The sequence below is a fragment of the Cyprinus carpio genome, chromosome A9, assembly GCF_018340385.1.
Source record: "Cyprinus carpio isolate SPL01 chromosome A9, ASM1834038v1, whole genome shotgun sequence".
In the NCBI taxonomy this organism is placed as follows: domain Eukaryota; kingdom Metazoa; phylum Chordata; class Actinopteri; order Cypriniformes; family Cyprinidae; genus Cyprinus; species Cyprinus carpio.
In genome coordinates this window covers 19,976,359-19,995,706 of record NC_056580.1, presented here as the reverse complement: position 1 = coordinate 19,995,706, position 19,348 = coordinate 19,976,359, and the positions used below count along the sequence as shown (strand labels likewise).

Sequence of the window (19,348 nt, the reverse complement as noted above, 5' to 3'; positions counted from 1 at the left end):
TTTGCATATAGATTAATGGAAGGATTGATAATTTTGCAGATATATGTGGAAACAGTAAGTAAATAGACACATTTAATAAATGGGTGGATAGTACTTTTATAGACAGATCATATTTTGAATGATAAAGTTTATGTATGCAGATGATGGATATATTTGCAGATAAATAAATGAAAGGACATATGCATGCTTTTTCCTACAGATGGTTATTTGCAGATAAATATAGGTCTAGCTGTGGAAAGTTACTTTTGTTAGACAGATGGTAAGACACATTTGTTTTGACTAATAAATATGGAGTAGTTTCGCAGATGGATGGATATATTTCTGAAGACGAATGGATAGGCTGCTTTTGCAGATAAATAAACAGTTGGATCTACTTTTGTAGATAGACAGGGTAGGCCTACATTTTTGACAATAAACTTACTTTATATCTGTATAGATGGATTTATACTTAATGGATGAATTGTGCTTTCGTAAACGCAGATAAATAATGGAATGGAACAGAATGTAGATACATGGACAGAGATCCGTTTGAAGATGGATTGTGGTCTCGTGTTTCTTGCAGTTCCTAGTCATGATTATCACGGGCGCTCCGTGAGTCAGCCCAGCAGCCCGGACGCCTGGAGCACAGTCAGCACCGGCAGCCCGTTCGGTTCTGATCGACCATGCGTTCAGCCGAGCAGCACTGACAGCGACTCCGAGGACGACAGCGCGGCACCCGGCACTAAACGATGACAGTCATGGTCGTTGTTTTTATAGCCCTCCACCTTGCTGGAAGGAAGAGACTTGTTTTACCCATAACAAACGGCAAACTATAGTAATATTAATTTGTATCTCCAAATATATCATGTCCAAATAACCATATTCTGTTTAACTTTAAAAAAAAATGTTTAAACAAAATGCAACGAAACATATTCCTCTTGACATGACAAGAGAATAAACACCAACGTGCAAGCCTCGCGGTATCTGGGTGAATTCCCGCGAGAGTTTGCGGATCTCAGAGACCGAAGAGGGCGAAATGGAGATATGAGGTCTGAAAAGGAGCAGAGGATAGGAAGCAGGGAGAGAGGCAGCGTCGAGATCCAGTTCAGGGAGTGTCAGAGGGAGCAGGACAACGTCGCGGTGAACCCGAAGCACAAAGAGGAAAAAAAGGAGACCTTCACTAAGGTAAGTGGCGCAGTTGTTTGGTAGGTTGGGAGAATGTGATGATGATGATGATGATGATGATGGAGGGAACGGGATTCAGCACCACAGACAGCGAAAACGCAGGACAGCCAGCAGTTCGAGACGAAGATCCCGCTGGCATCAATCACGTCGTACACAAATACCCCTTTGGATGGATTTTATAGTCCAGGCGTTGAATATTTAGGTATTTTAGAAAATTCAAATGTATATGTGTAACATTTACTCACACTCACGTTTGACTTACATTTTGGAACACATGGAAAATTCAAATAATGTGCTGTTCTTTACCATGCATTTGTTCATGGTGACTAGATTTTTTAATCATTAAAATGACACAAAAGCACGATAAATTATTCTATTTGATTCATGCACATGAACTGTGTACTCCTCAATCAAATTAGACTGTAATAAGGGAAGAAATGAGAAATGTTCACAGCCCCTCCTCATTATTAATATTTCAGCTTTTATTTAGTACTGTATACTAGTCAGGCCTCTTTTTATCTCTAATGCAATGTTGTGCTCACATCATATATGCACGATTATTGTCATTGCCATTTTATTTCTAATATTTGCAACTATAAATTTGTAATTGTGGGTGCTGGTCTTGCTTTTGATGTAGATTTTTTTTATTACAATTTTCTTTATACATGCTTCTTTTTATATAGGTTGTCATACGCCGACTGCCACCCAGTTTATCAAAAGACCAGCTCGAGGAGCATCTGAGTCCTCTTCCAACTTTTGACTATTTTGAGTTCTTCCCCGCTGATCAGAGGTCTGTTTGGTTTGTGTATATGAATATACTGTGATCAGAAGCACTGTCAGCGTTTGATACATGTGCGTGTCTTTATATATTTATCCTCCCCAGCTTATACCCACATCTCTTCTCAAGAGCATACATCAACTTCAAAAACCCAGAGGATATCATTATTTTCAGAGATCGCTTTGATGGCTATGTATTCATTGATAATAAAGGTAATTAATTATCCTCTTTTTGCTGTTTATTCTCCCTCAATCTAGTCCATCCTAGTTATAACTATAATAAAGGTGATATAAATGCCTTTCATAAAATATTTGCTTACAATACTATTTGTTTTATATATATTTTTTTTATATATATAAATTTAGGCCAAGAGTATCCAGCTGTTGTAGAATTTGCTCCATTTCAGAAAGTTTCCAAGAAAAAGTTAAAGAAGAAAGATGCTAAAGCAGGAACTATTGAAGAAGGTATTTACAATTTTTAATTTATTAAATATTATTTAGACATTTCAAGTATTCATAAAAAGTGACTTTACTGAGTTAAGTATATACTGCAAAAAGCCAATCAAGTTGTTAAACACTTTATCTCTGATTAAAATATTTTTTCAGACCCAGAATACAGGCGATTTCTGGAAAATTACTCTTGTGATGAGGAGAAATCAATGGCCAATCCAGAAACACTACTGGGAGAGATTGAAGCTAAAACCCGAGAACTCATAGGTACAGTTTTGGAAATCGTTTAGCACAGGAAATATATTTACATGACAAGTATTATGTCTAGGACATAGAAGTATTACAAAGCTGGTCTTTGTTCATTTTGATGAGAACACTTTTTGATGTTGAGAAATGCTATTCTATTATACTGGCAGGATATTTTGTAATGGGCTGCTGTGGTTTTATTGAAATAGAGGATATTAATGGATGATTAAAAATATGTCTGTGGTGAACATTACTTGAATTAGAACATAACAGGTGTTCTCACTTTTTGTTTTACAATATAAATTACACACAATCATTCCTTAAAAAAATACAAAAAATAATTGCTGTCCAAGTCTCTACCAGTTTTCAGAGCTGTTAACTGAGCTCTGTTTTCCCTGTATGTGACTTTATTTGTAGCCAAAAGGACAACACCCTTGCTGGAATACATCAAAAACAAGAAATTAGAGAAACAGGTAAGAGCACCATCTGAATGCATGTTATAAACTGTGGTTTTGTACTGTATATTCATGATCCTTTTCAATCGTAGAGAATACGAGAGGAAAAAAGAGAGGAGAGGCGAAGGAGGGAACTGGAAAAGAAGCGACAGAGGGAAGAGGAGAAGCGGAAGCGGAGAGAAGAGGAGAGACGAAAGCGGAAGGAGGCTGAAAAGCAGAAGAAACTTTCTGAAAAGGAGATAAAGATCAAGGTATGATTTAAAACCATATCACACCTTGACGATGACTTTGTCACTGACTTTCAGTTATTTTGGTCTTAGTTTCATTTTGATTCATTTAATCAGCACAGGTTTTTGTCATTATAGCCCTGTATTTAAGTTGCTCTGTTTTCACTTCACTTCTATTTTCACATTTCCTCCTCGTATTTGGATTTATCTACCTTTGTGTTTGTCAAATAAACCTTGTTTTACTTTAATCTTTGAACTTCTTCATTTTTGGACCCTGAAGCATGAGAGACTGTTTTTCAGCTGTGGTTATCAGTACTGTACTGAAAAACCAGTCATTACATGAGATCTGCATATTGACTCATTTAGCTTTTGAAGAAGTGTGATCGAGACGATGACGTGGACTCAGACAGACTGAAAGATAAAGCAGACAGTGGAGAGGCAGAGAAGAACAGATGGGAAAAGCCGGCAGGACACACGAAGTCAAAGGATTCCAAGGATAAGTAAGTGCTACCTTAAACTTGCCCCTACTTGCCATAAAAGATACAGTGGAGTTTAAAAATCTTCTGTAATTCGAATTTGGAAGTAAACAAAACGTTTAAAGTTTGCACAAAATGGAAATTTTGTTTTCTGAATGCATCTTAATGATCTTATTGTGTAAGATTCATCCATGCATATGTTGAAGTATTTTCTTTTTTTGACCTCGTAATCAAAAATCTAAATTCGATCTTAATCAAAGTCTCAAACTTCCGGTGAAACAACAGACTTCTCTCTTAAACACCGCACCTTTCATATAGTCGACTGCAAGCTCCATCCTATAAACAAACTTGATAGATTAAACCAAGTCCAAATTAAGCATTTTGAAAAATGTCTTAAAATGAAGAAGAATTTAAAAATTCTGCTGTTTCTTGGTCAATAATCAATTCAATTTTTGTCATTGATCATGTGAACTCTTTGTTTAGATGGTGAGATATTCTTTCCTCCATTGAGCCACATGTTCTTTAGATCATTCTCAAATCACATTGGATAACACGATCATCAGATTTTGCAGATTTTTCCTATTTAGTAACTTTTGGACCCCACTGTATATACATTTATTTATACAGTCATATTGAAGTGGTTGATTTGATTAAGTGGGCTCTCTGTAGTAGGAGTCAAATTGAGAGTGACAAGGAGCAGCGGGAAGGTCACAGCCGTCGCCAGAGGGACAAAGAGCATCGCGGCAGAGACGAGGAGCGCAAACGACAGAGGCATCACTACGAGTTTGACAAGTTTATGCGACGCAAGGAGGAGACCAAATGGGGTAAAGGCTACTGTCAGGACAGAGCCAAGAAAGACCAACATCATGGCTATTCTTTCTGCCCAGAGGCTGGAGACAAACTGGGAAAAGAGGATCGAGAGGACATGGGCAGCAGGAAAGAACGGATTCGCAATAAGGTAAATAAATGCCAGTAGAGTAGCGATATCTCAACCACAGTCCATTTGCAGCTCTGGTTCTGGTATTATGTACAGTTATTGTCATCAGTCAGTTTGTCCGGTCTGTGTAGCAGATGAATCCACTAATGCATTCAATATTTACACATCTGTAGTTTAATTATACATCATTATGTCTGTGGGAAATACAATACGAATCTGTCTCCCTCACAGGGCTTTCAATACAGCCTACACTTATGTGTTGAGGTAGTTAGCTGTAATTTGGCTGTTGGCAATATTATTGACGGAAGACAACGTGTCTCTCAGTCTGTGTTAGTGCATCAGGAGAAAAGGACTTCCCAGTCTGAGGGGCCAGACCAGATAGGAGGGGCTCTGCCAGCAAAGGTACAGCTAGTTTTTGAGCCTTTCTACCCACGGGAGGGGATGCCACACATGCTGTATACTGAGAGGCCCCGCACCTTACAGTGCCAGGTGTACTTGCTGACAGTAGGATGTTGCTAATGCTGTAATGGCACAGATGAGGAGTGGTTCCCAATAGAAGAAGCCTATACAACTGAAAACTACGGCTCTGTTCCTAAACGTAGTGAGTTGCCTGCATGAGCAGCATTTTAAGGCATCGTATGCATCATGCCTCCAATGTAGAGGTGGTGTGGGGGATTCATGTATAAATGAGATGCAACGACTCATTTAAACCTAGAAATAAACATAAAAATGATATGCCCAAACTATGGAAGCAGATTAGTCTCAAATATAATTCAACGCAAAAACAACACGATTCACACATGCGTAGACATTTCAACATGCATGAAACCTAATTCACGTAACACAAAAAAATTCACGTGCTTGACAAAAAAATTATTCACAAAAAGCAATTCACATGCGCAAAAATAAAAATTATATACATCAAATACATTCAACAAATGCAAAACACAATTCGTAATACAACTGTGCACAAAAACCTTGATGTTTAAAAAATGTAACGAGTGTCTGAATGTACAAATCGTCATTTACTACGAATCCACTCGGATTTGTGTGGGTGTGTTTTTGAGACTTTCCTGTCAGAGCTCTCTTCCCACCCGTGGGTCTGTCGTACTCTTTAGCCAGATGCGAGCTTACCATTCAACCTATCAATCATAAGCCACTGAGAGTGCATTCAAGGAACACCGATTCTGCGCATTTTGCGCAATAATTTATTAGAATGGAAATTAAGTTTTACATCAGTAATGTAGACAGTATTTGAAGATGGACACAGCGACCCAATTGGAACTCAATTGAGACAAGGAAGCCCATTTTTTAGCGATTTTTTAAGCACTTCCGTTTCTGACGCGCAGACTTCAAACTAAGCTTGATGACGTCAGCAACTGTTGACAGATGTAAATCTTCTAGTAGCTTGTGCGTGCAAACTGCCCATCGTTAATCTTGCAGAAACGGCGAGCTTGAGCGGGGAGTTCTTTGGCGTGAGTGAGCAGGAGTAAGTATTCTGATTTATTTTGTATAGTATTTTTTAAATGTAAAACGCCAAGGACTTCTATGGGCCAGGGCTTCTCTTGACGTCTCTCCCCGATTGCCCGCGAGCTTCTAAATGCACTCTCAGGGCTTATGATATGATTGTTTGAATGGTAAGGCTCGCATCTTTGGCAGAGTACGACATGGGAAGAGAGCTCTGCCAGGAAAAGTCTCAAACACACACACACACACAAATAAGTGGATTCGTAAAAACGATTTTATTCGGACACTCGTACATTTTAAACATTCAAAGGTTTTTGTGCACAGTTTTATATCTACGAATTGTGTTTTGCATTTGTGAAATGTATTTTATGAATATTTTTTAATTTTGCGCATGTGAATTGCTTTTTTGTGAATGTATATATTTTTTTTCACGTACGTGAATTTTTTTTGTGTGTATGTGCATTAGGTTTCATGCATGTGAAATTGTCTACGCATGTGTTGAATCGTGTTTTTTGCGTAAACAAATTAAAAAAAAAAAATAAACAAAAATTAAAACGACTCATTTAAACCTAGAAATAAACAAAAATTAAGGATATTTAAACATCATATAAAAAGATAACATTATAAAAAATTATATAATATCTAAAATAAAAAATGGGGGGGGGGTCCATTAAAGATAAAATATAGTTAGAAAAATATAATTATAAATGTAGTTTTAAAAAAAAACCTAAAATATAAAAAAATTACAACATAAACTCAATAAAAAACATTAAATAAATTGAAAAATCAGATACAATAAAACATTATTTCATAAAGTGAAGAAAAAATATTTCAGATTTTGCTTTTTCAGAGACAATAAATCAATTTAATTCAAAAATTTATTTTAAACCTGAAAATAAAAGTTTAAGGACTTTAAAACAAAAAACCAAAAAAATCGTAACCAAAAAATTTTCAAACACAGTAAGAATAAAAAATTTCAGTTTAACCATTTTTATCCACTAAATTTGTATACACTGTATGTATACTTATATAGTGAAAGGAGTGGATAACATTTATTTAATCATATCTAAAAATGACATTTTTCCCAATATGTTAGCTTAGCAACATATTTCACAAACTACTAAAATGAGAGGAGAGTCTACTTTGCTTTTTTTTATGAGGAGCACTATTTAAGTGAGTTGCTGCCTGTGTTAAGCATATGTAGGATGTTGTCTTAAAAGACTGCTCCCTATGTAGACAGTAAATGGCATTTCACTTGGTTTTGGAACAGATCCTACATGTATACAGACTAATACATATGATCTTACATACTGGATTCTGTTTATACATTTCAGTAAGTAGTCATTTAGCAGATGATATTGTCCTAAGTGACTTACAATACACTTATTTTCAGAAGTGATGATAGCAACAGTATTCCGGTTACTAGCCCTGAGCTTTAGCCATTATGTGTCACCCCCATCATCACCAAATCGAAACTGTTAAATGCAAAGAAGTGCATAACAGATACAATGCAGTATAATGTTTTTGTTATGGACTGAATTGATTTTGAGGGGCTGTCAATGGCTGGTTGTCTGAACTGAAATGTGATTCAGAAGGGGAATGAAATTGAATATATGCATGAATAGCACTTTCTTGACTAACCTATAATGAGAAAAATCTGTGTTTGTGGTATGACGTATGAGTGTATTGCTTTTGTCTTTTGTGTCTTACTCATTTCACGGCACAGGACCGACCCGCAATGCAGCTGTACCAACCTGGTGCTAGAAATCGCAAGCGAATGGGCTCTGGGAACAAGATGTTTGACTTCTCACCAATCTCTCCCGAACACGGAGGAGAACACTGCTACAAGACGGTCATTGGTACAGGCTCAGAGAAGAGTGCTGATGACTGAAAAAAATACCACAACAGGAAGAAGTCTACTTTTAGAAGCAAGGGTCATGCCAGATTAGAAAGAACACTAGAGATCAACCTTGTTTCTGTCTTGTTAGTCAATGTGTGAGTATAGTGCATTGAATTAACTACGTGATAATTTATACACAAAGTCAACAGTGTCATAAAATTAAAATGATCGGCTTCTGTACACTTATCAAGGATTCACACCACTTCATTGAGAATATTACCTCAGATCAGATTTGTATGCCTTTTGTAGTACAAGAAATTTTATATATATATATATATATATATATATATATATATATATATATATATATATATATATATATATATATATATATATATATATATATATATTACTGTAAAGAAAAGCAGTATGTGTTGTGAAATCTGTTTTAAATATAAGTCATGTGGGATGGGGAACAGAAACATATTTTTTTCTGTAGGAATATAAAAATGCTACATTGTATTAATGAAACATTTAAGCATGTGACTCTTAATTTTAGACTTTCACACTGTAATGCCTTTGAATGATGGCTGTATTGTCCCTATTTATAGACATTGTGGGTTTTTTTTTGTATTAACAAATACAGCTCACAACAGGATATAGCAACTTTCAGAGCATCGTTTTACCTGCGGGCCAAAAAGAACAACATTGTTTGTTAAAATCGTCTTCTGTTTGGTCAGATAACATGTTTTGTGATGTCTCTGACCACTGTGCATGTTTTTGAGAAATTGCAGTTGTTCAGTGGTAGGAGGCTACATGGGGTCACATGCCTTACGTTTGATTTGCATGTAAAGATCCCGTCTGTTATTAAATAAGTCTACAAAAATACAGGTTTTTAGAATTATTGTTGAGTCCCAAAAAAAAGTGAACTCTGTAGAATACTTTAAAAATGTGATACTGTATTTGATGGATTGACCATTTGTGTACAATAAAGATATATGATTATATAAAGTATTATTAGAATGGTATTATTATTACTTTTAAACATTTAACTTAAACATTGACTTATACACTTTGATTAAATTTAACAATGTATAGCTTTTAACAAACAAACAAAAAACATAATTTGATAAAATTAAGTTCTATAATAAATTCTATAATTCAGTATTTTGTAAGGTTATTTCCGAAGATAAAAGACCAAATTCTACCATAATTACAAATCAAATAATACATAAAAATACTTTTACTTAAGGCTGTTTTCTTAAGATTTATTGCTTTTGCTTGTAAAACAGCTCAGCGGCTAAAGTCTGCTCTTTGTGAGTCAACTCTAAAGCAGAATCGGTTTGGACTGAAAAGATAGAAATTAATATAATTTGCAGTTTCTCATACTACTCCTTTAGTTCCCACACATTCAGACTGAGAAAACAAGTCATAATGTCTTCCTGTGTCTTTCACGGTGTGACTTTTTACCTTAATTTTACTTCTTAGTCTGTTTTTTCATACCTATCACCACTGCTTCTCTAGTTCTCAGTGAAGGAGTATTGATAGAAGATGTGATAAATGCATCCTGTACGGAAGTGTCCTCTCACTAATGGCAGTAGTCTTTAGTCAATCAGTACTAAAAGCAAATAGCAGTTCCCCTTACTCCAAAATAAAATGTTTATTTTAATGTGTTGTCTGCATGAATTACCAACATAAAAGTTGAGCTCACAAAGCAAACAGGAAACAAGATCACAGGTATGACGCTGATAAAACCCCCTGCACTAGTTTCTGCATTACAGTTTCCTTTTTGTTTTTTGGAAAAAACGAATAAAACCTTTTTCTTTTTTTCTTTGTTTTTGTTTGTTTGTTTCTTTCTATTTATGTATATCCACATGGGACTTTACAGGCCTGACGAAAGAAACACTGAGGTTTGTATTAATGCATCTGTAAGTTCACTACTAAAAATCTGGTGTATTTGGTGTTGGGTGGGACCCCTCAGAGTATTTGTGCTTGGCATGGGGAAAGGTGTGTGCCTTTATTTTGCTGGTTTATGTGGTGTATTGCCTTACCCACATCCTCCCACATCAATTTCACCTTAGGAGGTGTTTAAAAATCTAATCCAATAAAACATTAAAAATCACACATAATTCATGAGAAAGAGAAACTGTGTACAACCATGCATGACATTAGAGGAACTTCCTCTGTGGATGCTGTAAATTCAGTTTTGTTTGCAAACATCACGGAACTGATGAATTAATAAATGTTATAACTTTGATGATAAAACTATGTAATCTTCTTATAAATGTTCTACATTTCTGATATTTTGGAAACGTGGAATATGTTGTTACATTTCACATATGTGTAACTCTAAGCTTACTATATTTTAATCAAAAAGAATAGTCAGGCGGTGTACTTCCTCTCATCAAGAAGTTTCCTGCGTATAACAGTCATGCCAGATTAACTGCCATCAACACACGAGAGAAGTCACACATGCTTCTTGAGGTACGTACACAAGCCTGATATTGATTTTTAAAAATATGTATTTCCTAAATATGTGCAGATATACTTAACACTTTGAGTTGCTGTGATAATCCCAGGGATTTACATAGTTTTCCTTGAAATATTATTGCAAATTCAGATTTTTGTGAGAAATTGACATTTTGTACATGTGCTCTGCTATTAGTTAGAACAGATGAATTGTCACCTGAATGTTTTGCTGCTCTTGTTGAGGTAGAACTGTGTGATTCATCACTGAACGGATGATCTCATATAATTTGAGTCCATTATTACTCCAGATTTGACAAGTGTTTTGAATGTTCCAACTAAATCTCCTATTGAGGACAACAAATGTAACTTTTAAAATATAGTAACACTGACAACATTTTGCCATGTTAGACTCAATTATAAATTCACTAATCACATACTATCAACGTCATTTCACAACAGAGAACTCTTTCTAAAGATGAGTCATGATGGTGTAACACTTCATGAGTGATGAGAAAGTACTGTGGGAACGCAAACAGATTTACCCTGAGCCAGTATTATGTTTTTATCACTGTAAAAGAGGAAACAATAGGCCTAGTTTTGAGTAACTATGATGTTTTTAATCAAAGTCTAATTTACAGGATGTTTATCTAGCAGTGGTTTTATATGGTGGTTTCAAATTCCTAAAACGGTTTTAAATTAATATAGTTGAATTCTGTCCTTCAAACTAAAAGGTTTTTGTATGTTACTTTTTATATTCTCTTTGTTTCATGCATTTGTGTTTGATAACTGTTTCACTTTTTACATTTCACTGACAAGCTTAGAAAAGGCGATTTCATAAGCAGGTTCCATTGCGAATACTTGATAAAAGGTCCCATTATGGGGGAAATATGTGTTTAATAAACTTTGGCAATAGCTGTGAAAATGTTCAAGCTTTTTTGTAGCCGAGATGGTTTGTGGTTGTATGGAAACTGACTTTTTTAAAAAAAAATACCATGAGATCTATTAAATCAAGCAAGTGTGGCAGCCAGCCATGGCTCTGCATGTAGGTTAACTTCACATAGGCATGGTTTCACTGCAAAAAACACGTAAAAAAAAAAAAAAAAACATGCAACGTTGTGTGTGATAATAGGTTACTAGGTTATAAGTTTTGCCATTTTAAATTAGGCAGATGCCAAATTCAAAATAACGTACAGTATATTCAGGTACAGTATACATCACTTTGTACTGATGTGAGTTTAGCACTATTAATGTATTCTCCACCTGCTGTGCTACAGGAGCCCTTGCACAAAACTTGCACTGAAAACTAGCTTATGGCTTAATGACAGAAACACCCATATAAAAATACTTGTGAAGGATGGAACTGATGGACTTCAAGGACAGTGTGTAGCTAATATTTAGCAGGAAAATCAAATAGCCATAGAAAAAATTATAAACAATGGCAAAAAAAATTCTCTAGATGATGAACAATAGTATAGTTAAAAGTGGTATTTTTTAAAATCATTTACTCACTGTTGTTCTAAAGCTGCATGACTTTCTTTCTTCTGTTGATACATTTAAAGTCAACAGTGTCCAATATTGTCTGGACCCCAGCAGTCTTCAAAATATCTTTCTTAGTGTTCTGAAAAAGTGCAAAAAAAAAAAAAAAATACTGTACAGGTTTTAAACAATAAAAGATGAATAAATGATGACTGAATTGAATTGAATTGGGAGTTAAACTATCCCTTTAAGGTAAGACGCCACATGTGTATAGGCTAAAACTTTGACTAATTGATATCACCATTTCTTCGGGTTATTAACTACATTAAGAATATTTAAATATGCACTTATTTGCATAAATTGTAAGAACAAAACTATGAATTTGTTGAGGTTTTTACAGAGGAGATTTTAGATATCTCGTTTCGTCAAAAACACTTTATTTTTAAGAAAACAAATGTATAAAATCAGGCGAATTATATATGAATATAATTAAATCCTTTAGAATATTGATATGTAATAAAAACCTTCAGAATATGGATATGAAAAAAACTGTTAAGTTTGGTGTAAGTGATACTTAAGTGGAGATTTTTGACTGACTGAAATTCTCTGTCAGTCAAATTATTTAATTAGATAATTATTATTTAATTAATTAGATAATTGTTTAATTAGATATTTAATCTGTTTAGTTGGGTCAACAGTTTTGTTGGCTTAGGTCATATATATATAAACATTATTACTGACTGATTGGGCACAGCCTAAGGCGACACTCTTCTGCGTAATGGTAATCACAAAATTCAAAAACATTACATAAACTCCTCTAGATGTCCAAAACAGCTGAACATTAACTGAAAAACACTTATAATAATACTTAATCCCTAAATTTACTCTCCTAATGTAGTCCCTTGCGAAGCATGCTGGAAACAAATCCACTGCCCATTATGTCATTTCAACAAAAATTACTCATGTAGTAAACACAAAGTGAACACAATAAAATTAAATGGTTACAGCATGTACTTAAGCTCATTTTAATTATTAAACTGAACAAGTGGCTATTTTTTGTTTTTTTATTTTTGTTTTTTGCGTGTAGATTTTTTGCGTAAGTTTGCTTTCGGTCGCACAAAATTCAAGAAATTATAAAGCAGAAAATAAATGACTCATGAGCGTATAGGGTTGACTTTTAAACAGAGCTGGCGACACATTTTAGATACTAACTTTACATATTCAGTTTGAGTATGCATATTGCTGCTGGACCCATAAGTTGGCATCATGACCTAAAAAAAGGCGTAATTAGTCTACGAATGTCTTTTAAAGAAACAAGGACACTGTTTCAGAAAACATTTTTTTACAAAAAGCATTTGAAACTACAGCCCACCTCTACAATTTCAATCTGTGCAAGACAGCTGCACTAAATCTGTAATGACTATCAAGTCTGATGCTGGCACACGCTGTGGCATGAAAATAATTTTTCACTTCCTTTGAAAAACACGAAAAAAGTCCCTTGGTTGAGACTCCGTGCTTGTGAATCATTTCAGTCAACATTTCTGAAACAGCTCTGAGACTTAAGTTAGGCAGTGATTTGTTGGTTTAATGTGCTGTCTGCATTTTGTGAACGTGCTGAAGTAGCATGTTTGGAAAGCCTGTAACCTGGCCTCACACTTCCTGTTCACAGAAGTGCACCCCAATGTATGTGATGGTTTTAAGTAGCATAATTTTTACAATGTGACATCTCATGTTCTTCCTGTGTGACTACAGGGAGAAGACTTTTCAGCAAAACCTTACAATGTCACAGGCATCTTAAAAATAAATCGTAAAATAAAATAAAATCTTAAATTATTTTATTTATGATAAATAAATACAATTATAAATTAAAAGTTTTATGTAAATTATAATACAACATTAATATTCAATTAGTAATAATAATAAAAACTCCATAATTACGGGAACAAAGGAGGCGGGAAACCGGCGAACATTCAAATAAACCTTTAATAAACCAAAATAAAAACTAAAATAGCGCGACAGCCCCTCACGGTCGACTGCCCCATGTACTACAACGCACACTTTATGAGTAAATAAGGTAAAAAATAAAACTTTATAAATAAAAACAACACATCAAAAACTTATTAAAACTTTAAAGTGTACCATCCCAGTGACAGCTTTTGTACACTTTTATATATAAAAGTGTATATATAAATACTACATATCAAATATGTATTATAATTTATGCATTTTTTTAAATGTTCTTTTTTAAAAGAATCTTAAATGAAGCTCTCAAAGTACAGCTACAGTGTAAAAACATGCAATGAAAATTTAAAAATCACAAAAAAAAAAATGTTTTACTTGCCGTTTCTTTGTAATTATTTGTGAAATTTACTAGCAATTGTTTCAAAAACAAACATATATGTCTCACTCTTCAAACAGGTGGAAAAACAACCATGAATGTCTCAAAAATGGACGAAATCAAAATGGACAATGCCACCTTGGCCATGTTTGACAACAAATTGGCCAGTGATGTTGTGTCAGCCATCTATGTCATTGTGACCCTTGCCAATCTGAGCGGTAACGGCATCTCTCTGTTTCTGTTACTGATGCGCACCTCTCCGAAAACCCCCTCCATCATCTTCATGATCAACCTCACCCTGACTGACTTGATACTGGGCACTGTGCTCCCCTTTCAGATTGCGTACCAAATGCAGGGTTACAACTGGACTTTGGGTACGGGTATGTGCAATGTACTGACGGTGGTTTTCTACAGCAACATGTACTGCTCCATTTTATCCATGACTGCCATCAGCGCCGACCGCTATGTGGGGATTGTGAAACCGATGCGCTTCAGAGAGATGAGGAAGAGGAAAACATATGCAGTTGTTGCCTGTATATTCATATGGCTGCTAGTCCTTGTGATTCTGAGCCCCCTGCAAAAAACAGATCTGACATATTTTGTAAAGGAGCGCAATATCACCACGTGTTTTGACGTGTTGAGGAAGAGCATGCTCCCGAGCACTGCTCACTGGGCGGGCTTCATTTTTGGCATGTTCATCATCCTCTTCCTCTGTCCGTTCATCATAACTGTGTTTTGCTACATTAACATCATCTGCGTTCTGGTCAGAAAGACCAATAGTCATCAGAAAGGCCGTGCTGTGCGGTTGGCATGCATCGTTCTGTTTGTGTACATTTTTTGTTTTGCTCCCAATAATATATTACTATTGGCCCACGGAATCATAAGGCTGTACTATGACCAATCTCTCTATATTTACTATAAACTCTCCCTGACTCTTAGCTGCATTAATAGTTGCATAGATCCGTTTATTTATTATTTTGCATCGAAAGAGTTTCGTCGAAAGCTAAGGCAAATGCTGAGGTTGCAGACTCTCAGTACGGGAGAGATGCAAATGACTGAGGGTCGTAGAGAAAGCTTTTTCTCTGGACGAACAATGAGCAATGCAAATGAGGACTGTGACAATTTTTAACATTTCTTTTGTTGTTTTTAATATCATTTTTAGTTTCTGCTATTTTTATTTTGAGAAGATATTGGGGGAATTGTCAGAATCAGCAGCAATATGAGCAGTTGTATGAGTCAGAGCACGAGTGCTTACAACCACGGCTCTGACACAATTCATAGTGCTTATAATAATATAATGCAAACCCAGAAAGGACCACTTCCCAAAGATATTTTTCTTGTTATTGTTTTGTAGCGTTTAGCTTTTGTTCTGTTTTGATTTCCTGGCTGAGCAATTGAGGAAAAGCATGCTGCTCATGCATTCAGGGCGCGTGATGTTGTGTATCTGTTTTTTTTTTTTTTTTTTTGGTATCATACACCAAGTTCCTTCTCACCGAAACTTTGACATATTTTTTTGTACATTGATGTGTGGTTAACAGCAACTTCAGTAATTTCTGATCTGACTGAAAAACTACAAAGACTTATTGTGGCAGCTATTTTAGATGTATTGCTAATATGTAAATTATTTTATACTATGAAATATGCAGTTATTGTTTAGTTAGAATTCATTTTCTTTTCTATGAGCTAAACTGTTTTAATATTTATTTTACTTATACTGTTTGTAATGTGCCTGTATTATTACAATCTTTTTCATTGTTATATGTTTGTTTATTTATTTTTTTATTTTTTATTGCTGGGCATTATTTTTCTTTGGTTACAAAGTATACAAAGTCATATGGGACATTCATTTTGTCATGTTAAATTTAATAAACACATCTAAACAAATTGATTTTGTAATTATTGTTATTCTGAGATTAAATATTACATGTGGCCTATTCAACAAAATCAATGTAACATCCAACTAACAGGCAACAACTGTTAGGCTAATTGTTCTGAGAACCTCCACCACAGACATGTCACAGCGAGGTCAAGATTTTTTTTCAGTTCCTTTGAAACTGAGAACTATGGCATGTCAGGTGAAGTACTGTGCAAAGTACATGTAGTGAACAAATGGAACTTTTAAAAAGATCAATGAAAATGATCAGTGCAAGACCTCAGTGGAAATAAAATAGCTTTCAGGAAATGGATATAAGTGGTCTCAGACCGATGAGAAGTATACAACTGAATTCTAAAGAAAATGCCCAGTGCAATGCACAAAAAGGAAATTAAGTAGTTTGCAAATGCCACTTCAAAGTTTCAAGTGTCCTACGACAGGTTCAAGAGAGAGAGAGAGAGAGAGAGAGAAAGAGAGCATTTATTTAGCAGATGCATTTATCATATACATTATTTACATTCATGCATATATATTATATTAAATATGGATGTCTGCTATGCATCTCATAGGGCCTTAATATGACTTAGTAATAGGATGACCATGTCCTGAAAAAGATTTCTAAATAGCCCAAAATCTGGGTTTTGAATTTGTTTTCCTATTGACAGCCTCTCTACAGTCCTGATTTGTATTTGCATTGCTTTGACTGTTTGACTGATCCCACCTTCGAGCAAACTGACATACAATGCCTGAATACTATTGGTCAAACTACTTTTCAGTCATTATCTTATCTCCATCAAGTATAAAAACAATATGAAAACAAAGGCAAAAAAAAAAAAAAAAAAAATCTAGTATTTTAGCCAATTTAGAAATGACAGCCAGGTAAAGAGGATGTATGATCACCCTACTTAGAAATATTAAAAGAGTTGGTGCAATTTTAGTGGGAAGCTGTATCATATCAGTGAATATTCTGAGTCATTGGAGAATACACATTTGTATTTTAAATAAAAATATAAACATTTTTTATTTTTATTTTAAAGAAACCAACTCCTCCCACCTGACATATACCTAATCCTACCCGTCTCCAACCCCTAATCCCTTAACCCACCCATCAATGTAAATTCAAATTGAATTAGCCGCATACGCTCATCTATTCACCCCTAAACCTACCAGTCTCCACCCATAGATGTAGATCCAACCACGCCCCCTGGATCTTGTGTTCCACCATGAAGGCTACTGAAATGATCTGCCATGTAGAAAATGTACTTCTAATTACTAAGTATTTTTTTATTAAAATGGCGACATCCACTGACTCAATGTACCTCACTCTCCTCTACATATTATAATGGACAAAAATTTTACAATGCAAAGCATACTCTTATCATGCCAATAGGGTTTCTTGAACCGTATAAAAAATGTAAATTCAAATTGAATTAGCCGCATACGCTCATCTAATGTAACTACTGATGTAACATTTTATCTATTATTGTAGTGATGTTATGCTTGACACTGAAGCTGTGAATTATGTATAAAAAACAACAACAACACATTTCACAACAAAGCACTGTATCGGTGCTTGATTAGTTTTTGCCAAAAGCACGTGATCTATGACATTTGAAGCTTTGTCGTTTTGCTACGGTTTCCGGTTTGAACGACATGTTTCCAGGGGCAAGTTCAAGCTTAACCTGGTGCAACGTTTTGCTACGGTTTCCATTTTGAATGACATGTTTCCTGGAAACGGTGTGTAATGGGGTTTCAAATACGTTTTCACTTGTTTGGTGGGTGTGTCAAAAATGTCAGCCCAATCAGCAGCAACATGTATATAAACCACGCGGTATTAACAGTTCGGACAATGTAATAATGTAATAAATTCACAAAAACAAGTATATTGTTTGCACATGTTTATTTACATTAAAGGCAAAATAACTGAAATAATAAGAGCACAAGTATAGATCTGGCACTTCTTTAAGTCTGTCTAAATATCATTTAGTAATTGCAATGTCTTCTGGTCCATCCTTTCCTTAGGAAGCCTAGACACTGATTAATGTAACATAAAAATACTATACATATTTATACACTTTGTTATTGTATTGTGGAGTGACACAATTTCATAAAGTTTTCAATACCCCTCTTATTATATAATGGTAAACATTACAACATCATTCCACAACAACAGTGATCAGTAATAATTATAAGCCTAATACACACAATAAAAATAATATGTTCATATAGATCATAACACAGTCTTGGAGGTAAGAAGTGGATTATCCTTCACCTGAAATGTTTGTCTTTTTATCCTGAAATTCAAGGCAAATGTTGGATCACAATAATTAGGAACCACAGTTTCCACAAATCCCTTCACTCAATTGGGATGTTCTCTTTTATTCTGTACGGCAAGGGCAGCGACTGTAACATTGAGCGTATTTTGCAGTATTAAACATGTATTTATACCGATTCATCAGGCTCCGAAAATTCTTCAAAAAGAACACAAAGAATGGCCTTCTCAGCTGCACTCTTGCCTCATCAGAACAGGTTGTTCAACACACCAATGTTTCTGTTTAAAAAACGTTTTGCACCGTTTTGTCGGGGCTGAACGCAGCCCTGGTCCAAGTGAAGCGAACCTCAGCACCATTTCCTTTAAGTTATATTACTTTATAATGTGTCAGCATTTTTTTATATAAATATATCGTAATTAAATATAGGCTATGGCTCAAATGAACTTTGCCTATGAAATAACAGGACTGAGACAGACTTAAAATAGACAGATCGTGAAATTTAATTTAATTAAAGTTTCATTTATTTTACTTATTTTAGTGCCAATACACTGACACAAATGAATGACTTTGCCAATGTTGTTGTAGAGCCTCAACTGTTTGAACAGCACTTTGGTGTTATTTATTTTTATGAACACTAGATGGCCAAAAAATAAACTTCCAAAATCATAAAATCCTAAACTAATAAAAAATCAAAATAAACTGTTTGGTGACTATTATATTACATTAAATATTCAACTGTTTGGTGACTATTATATTAGGTAACTGCGCATGTGTGTGATATATGTTTTAGTGATGGGAAGATCGTATCATTTGAGTCTCGTTCAGCAAAATGGAAAAAATCTTTTTTCGAGTCATTTCATTCATTTTATCAAAGTATAAT

The 19,348-nt window shown here is 34.8% G+C and overlaps 2 protein-coding genes across 4 annotated transcripts; both read left to right on the top strand.

The window, feature by feature from the left end:
- Window positions 1-1,014: 1,014 nt before the first annotated feature.
- LOC109070305 (UPF3A regulator of nonsense mediated mRNA decay) lies at window positions 1,015-9,053 on the top strand. Of its 3 annotated transcripts, none has more exons than XM_019086880.2 (11): window positions 1,015-1,164; window positions 1,848-1,954; window positions 2,048-2,154; window positions 2,308-2,406; window positions 2,548-2,658; window positions 3,055-3,110; window positions 3,185-3,343; window positions 3,686-3,819; window positions 4,468-4,753; window positions 5,057-5,134; window positions 7,926-9,053. In XM_019086880.2, exons 1-11 carry the CDS (start codon window positions 1,024-1,026, stop codon window positions 8,088-8,090), a joined length of 1,443 nt encoding a protein of 480 aa, XP_018942425.1. In that variant the 5' UTR covers window positions 1,015-1,023; the 3' UTR covers window positions 8,091-9,053. The 3 variants fall into 3 exon arrangements, with proteins under 3 accessions (XP_018942425.1, XP_018942424.1, XP_018942426.1); XM_019086879.2 differs by having other exon boundaries at window positions 4,465-4,753; XM_019086881.2 differs by lacking the exon at window positions 5,057-5,134 and having other exon boundaries at window positions 4,465-4,753.
- Window positions 9,054-10,180: 1,127 nt separating this feature from the next.
- On the top strand, window positions 10,181-17,156 carry LOC109070308 (P2Y purinoceptor 8-like). Its single transcript, XM_042764035.1, has 2 exons — window positions 10,181-10,523; window positions 14,403-17,156. Exon 2 carries the CDS (start codon window positions 14,417-14,419, stop codon window positions 15,449-15,451), a length of 1,035 nt encoding a protein of 344 aa, XP_042619969.1. The 5' UTR covers window positions 10,181-10,523; window positions 14,403-14,416; the 3' UTR covers window positions 15,452-17,156.
- The last annotated feature ends 2,192 nt before the right edge of the window (window positions 17,157-19,348 follow it).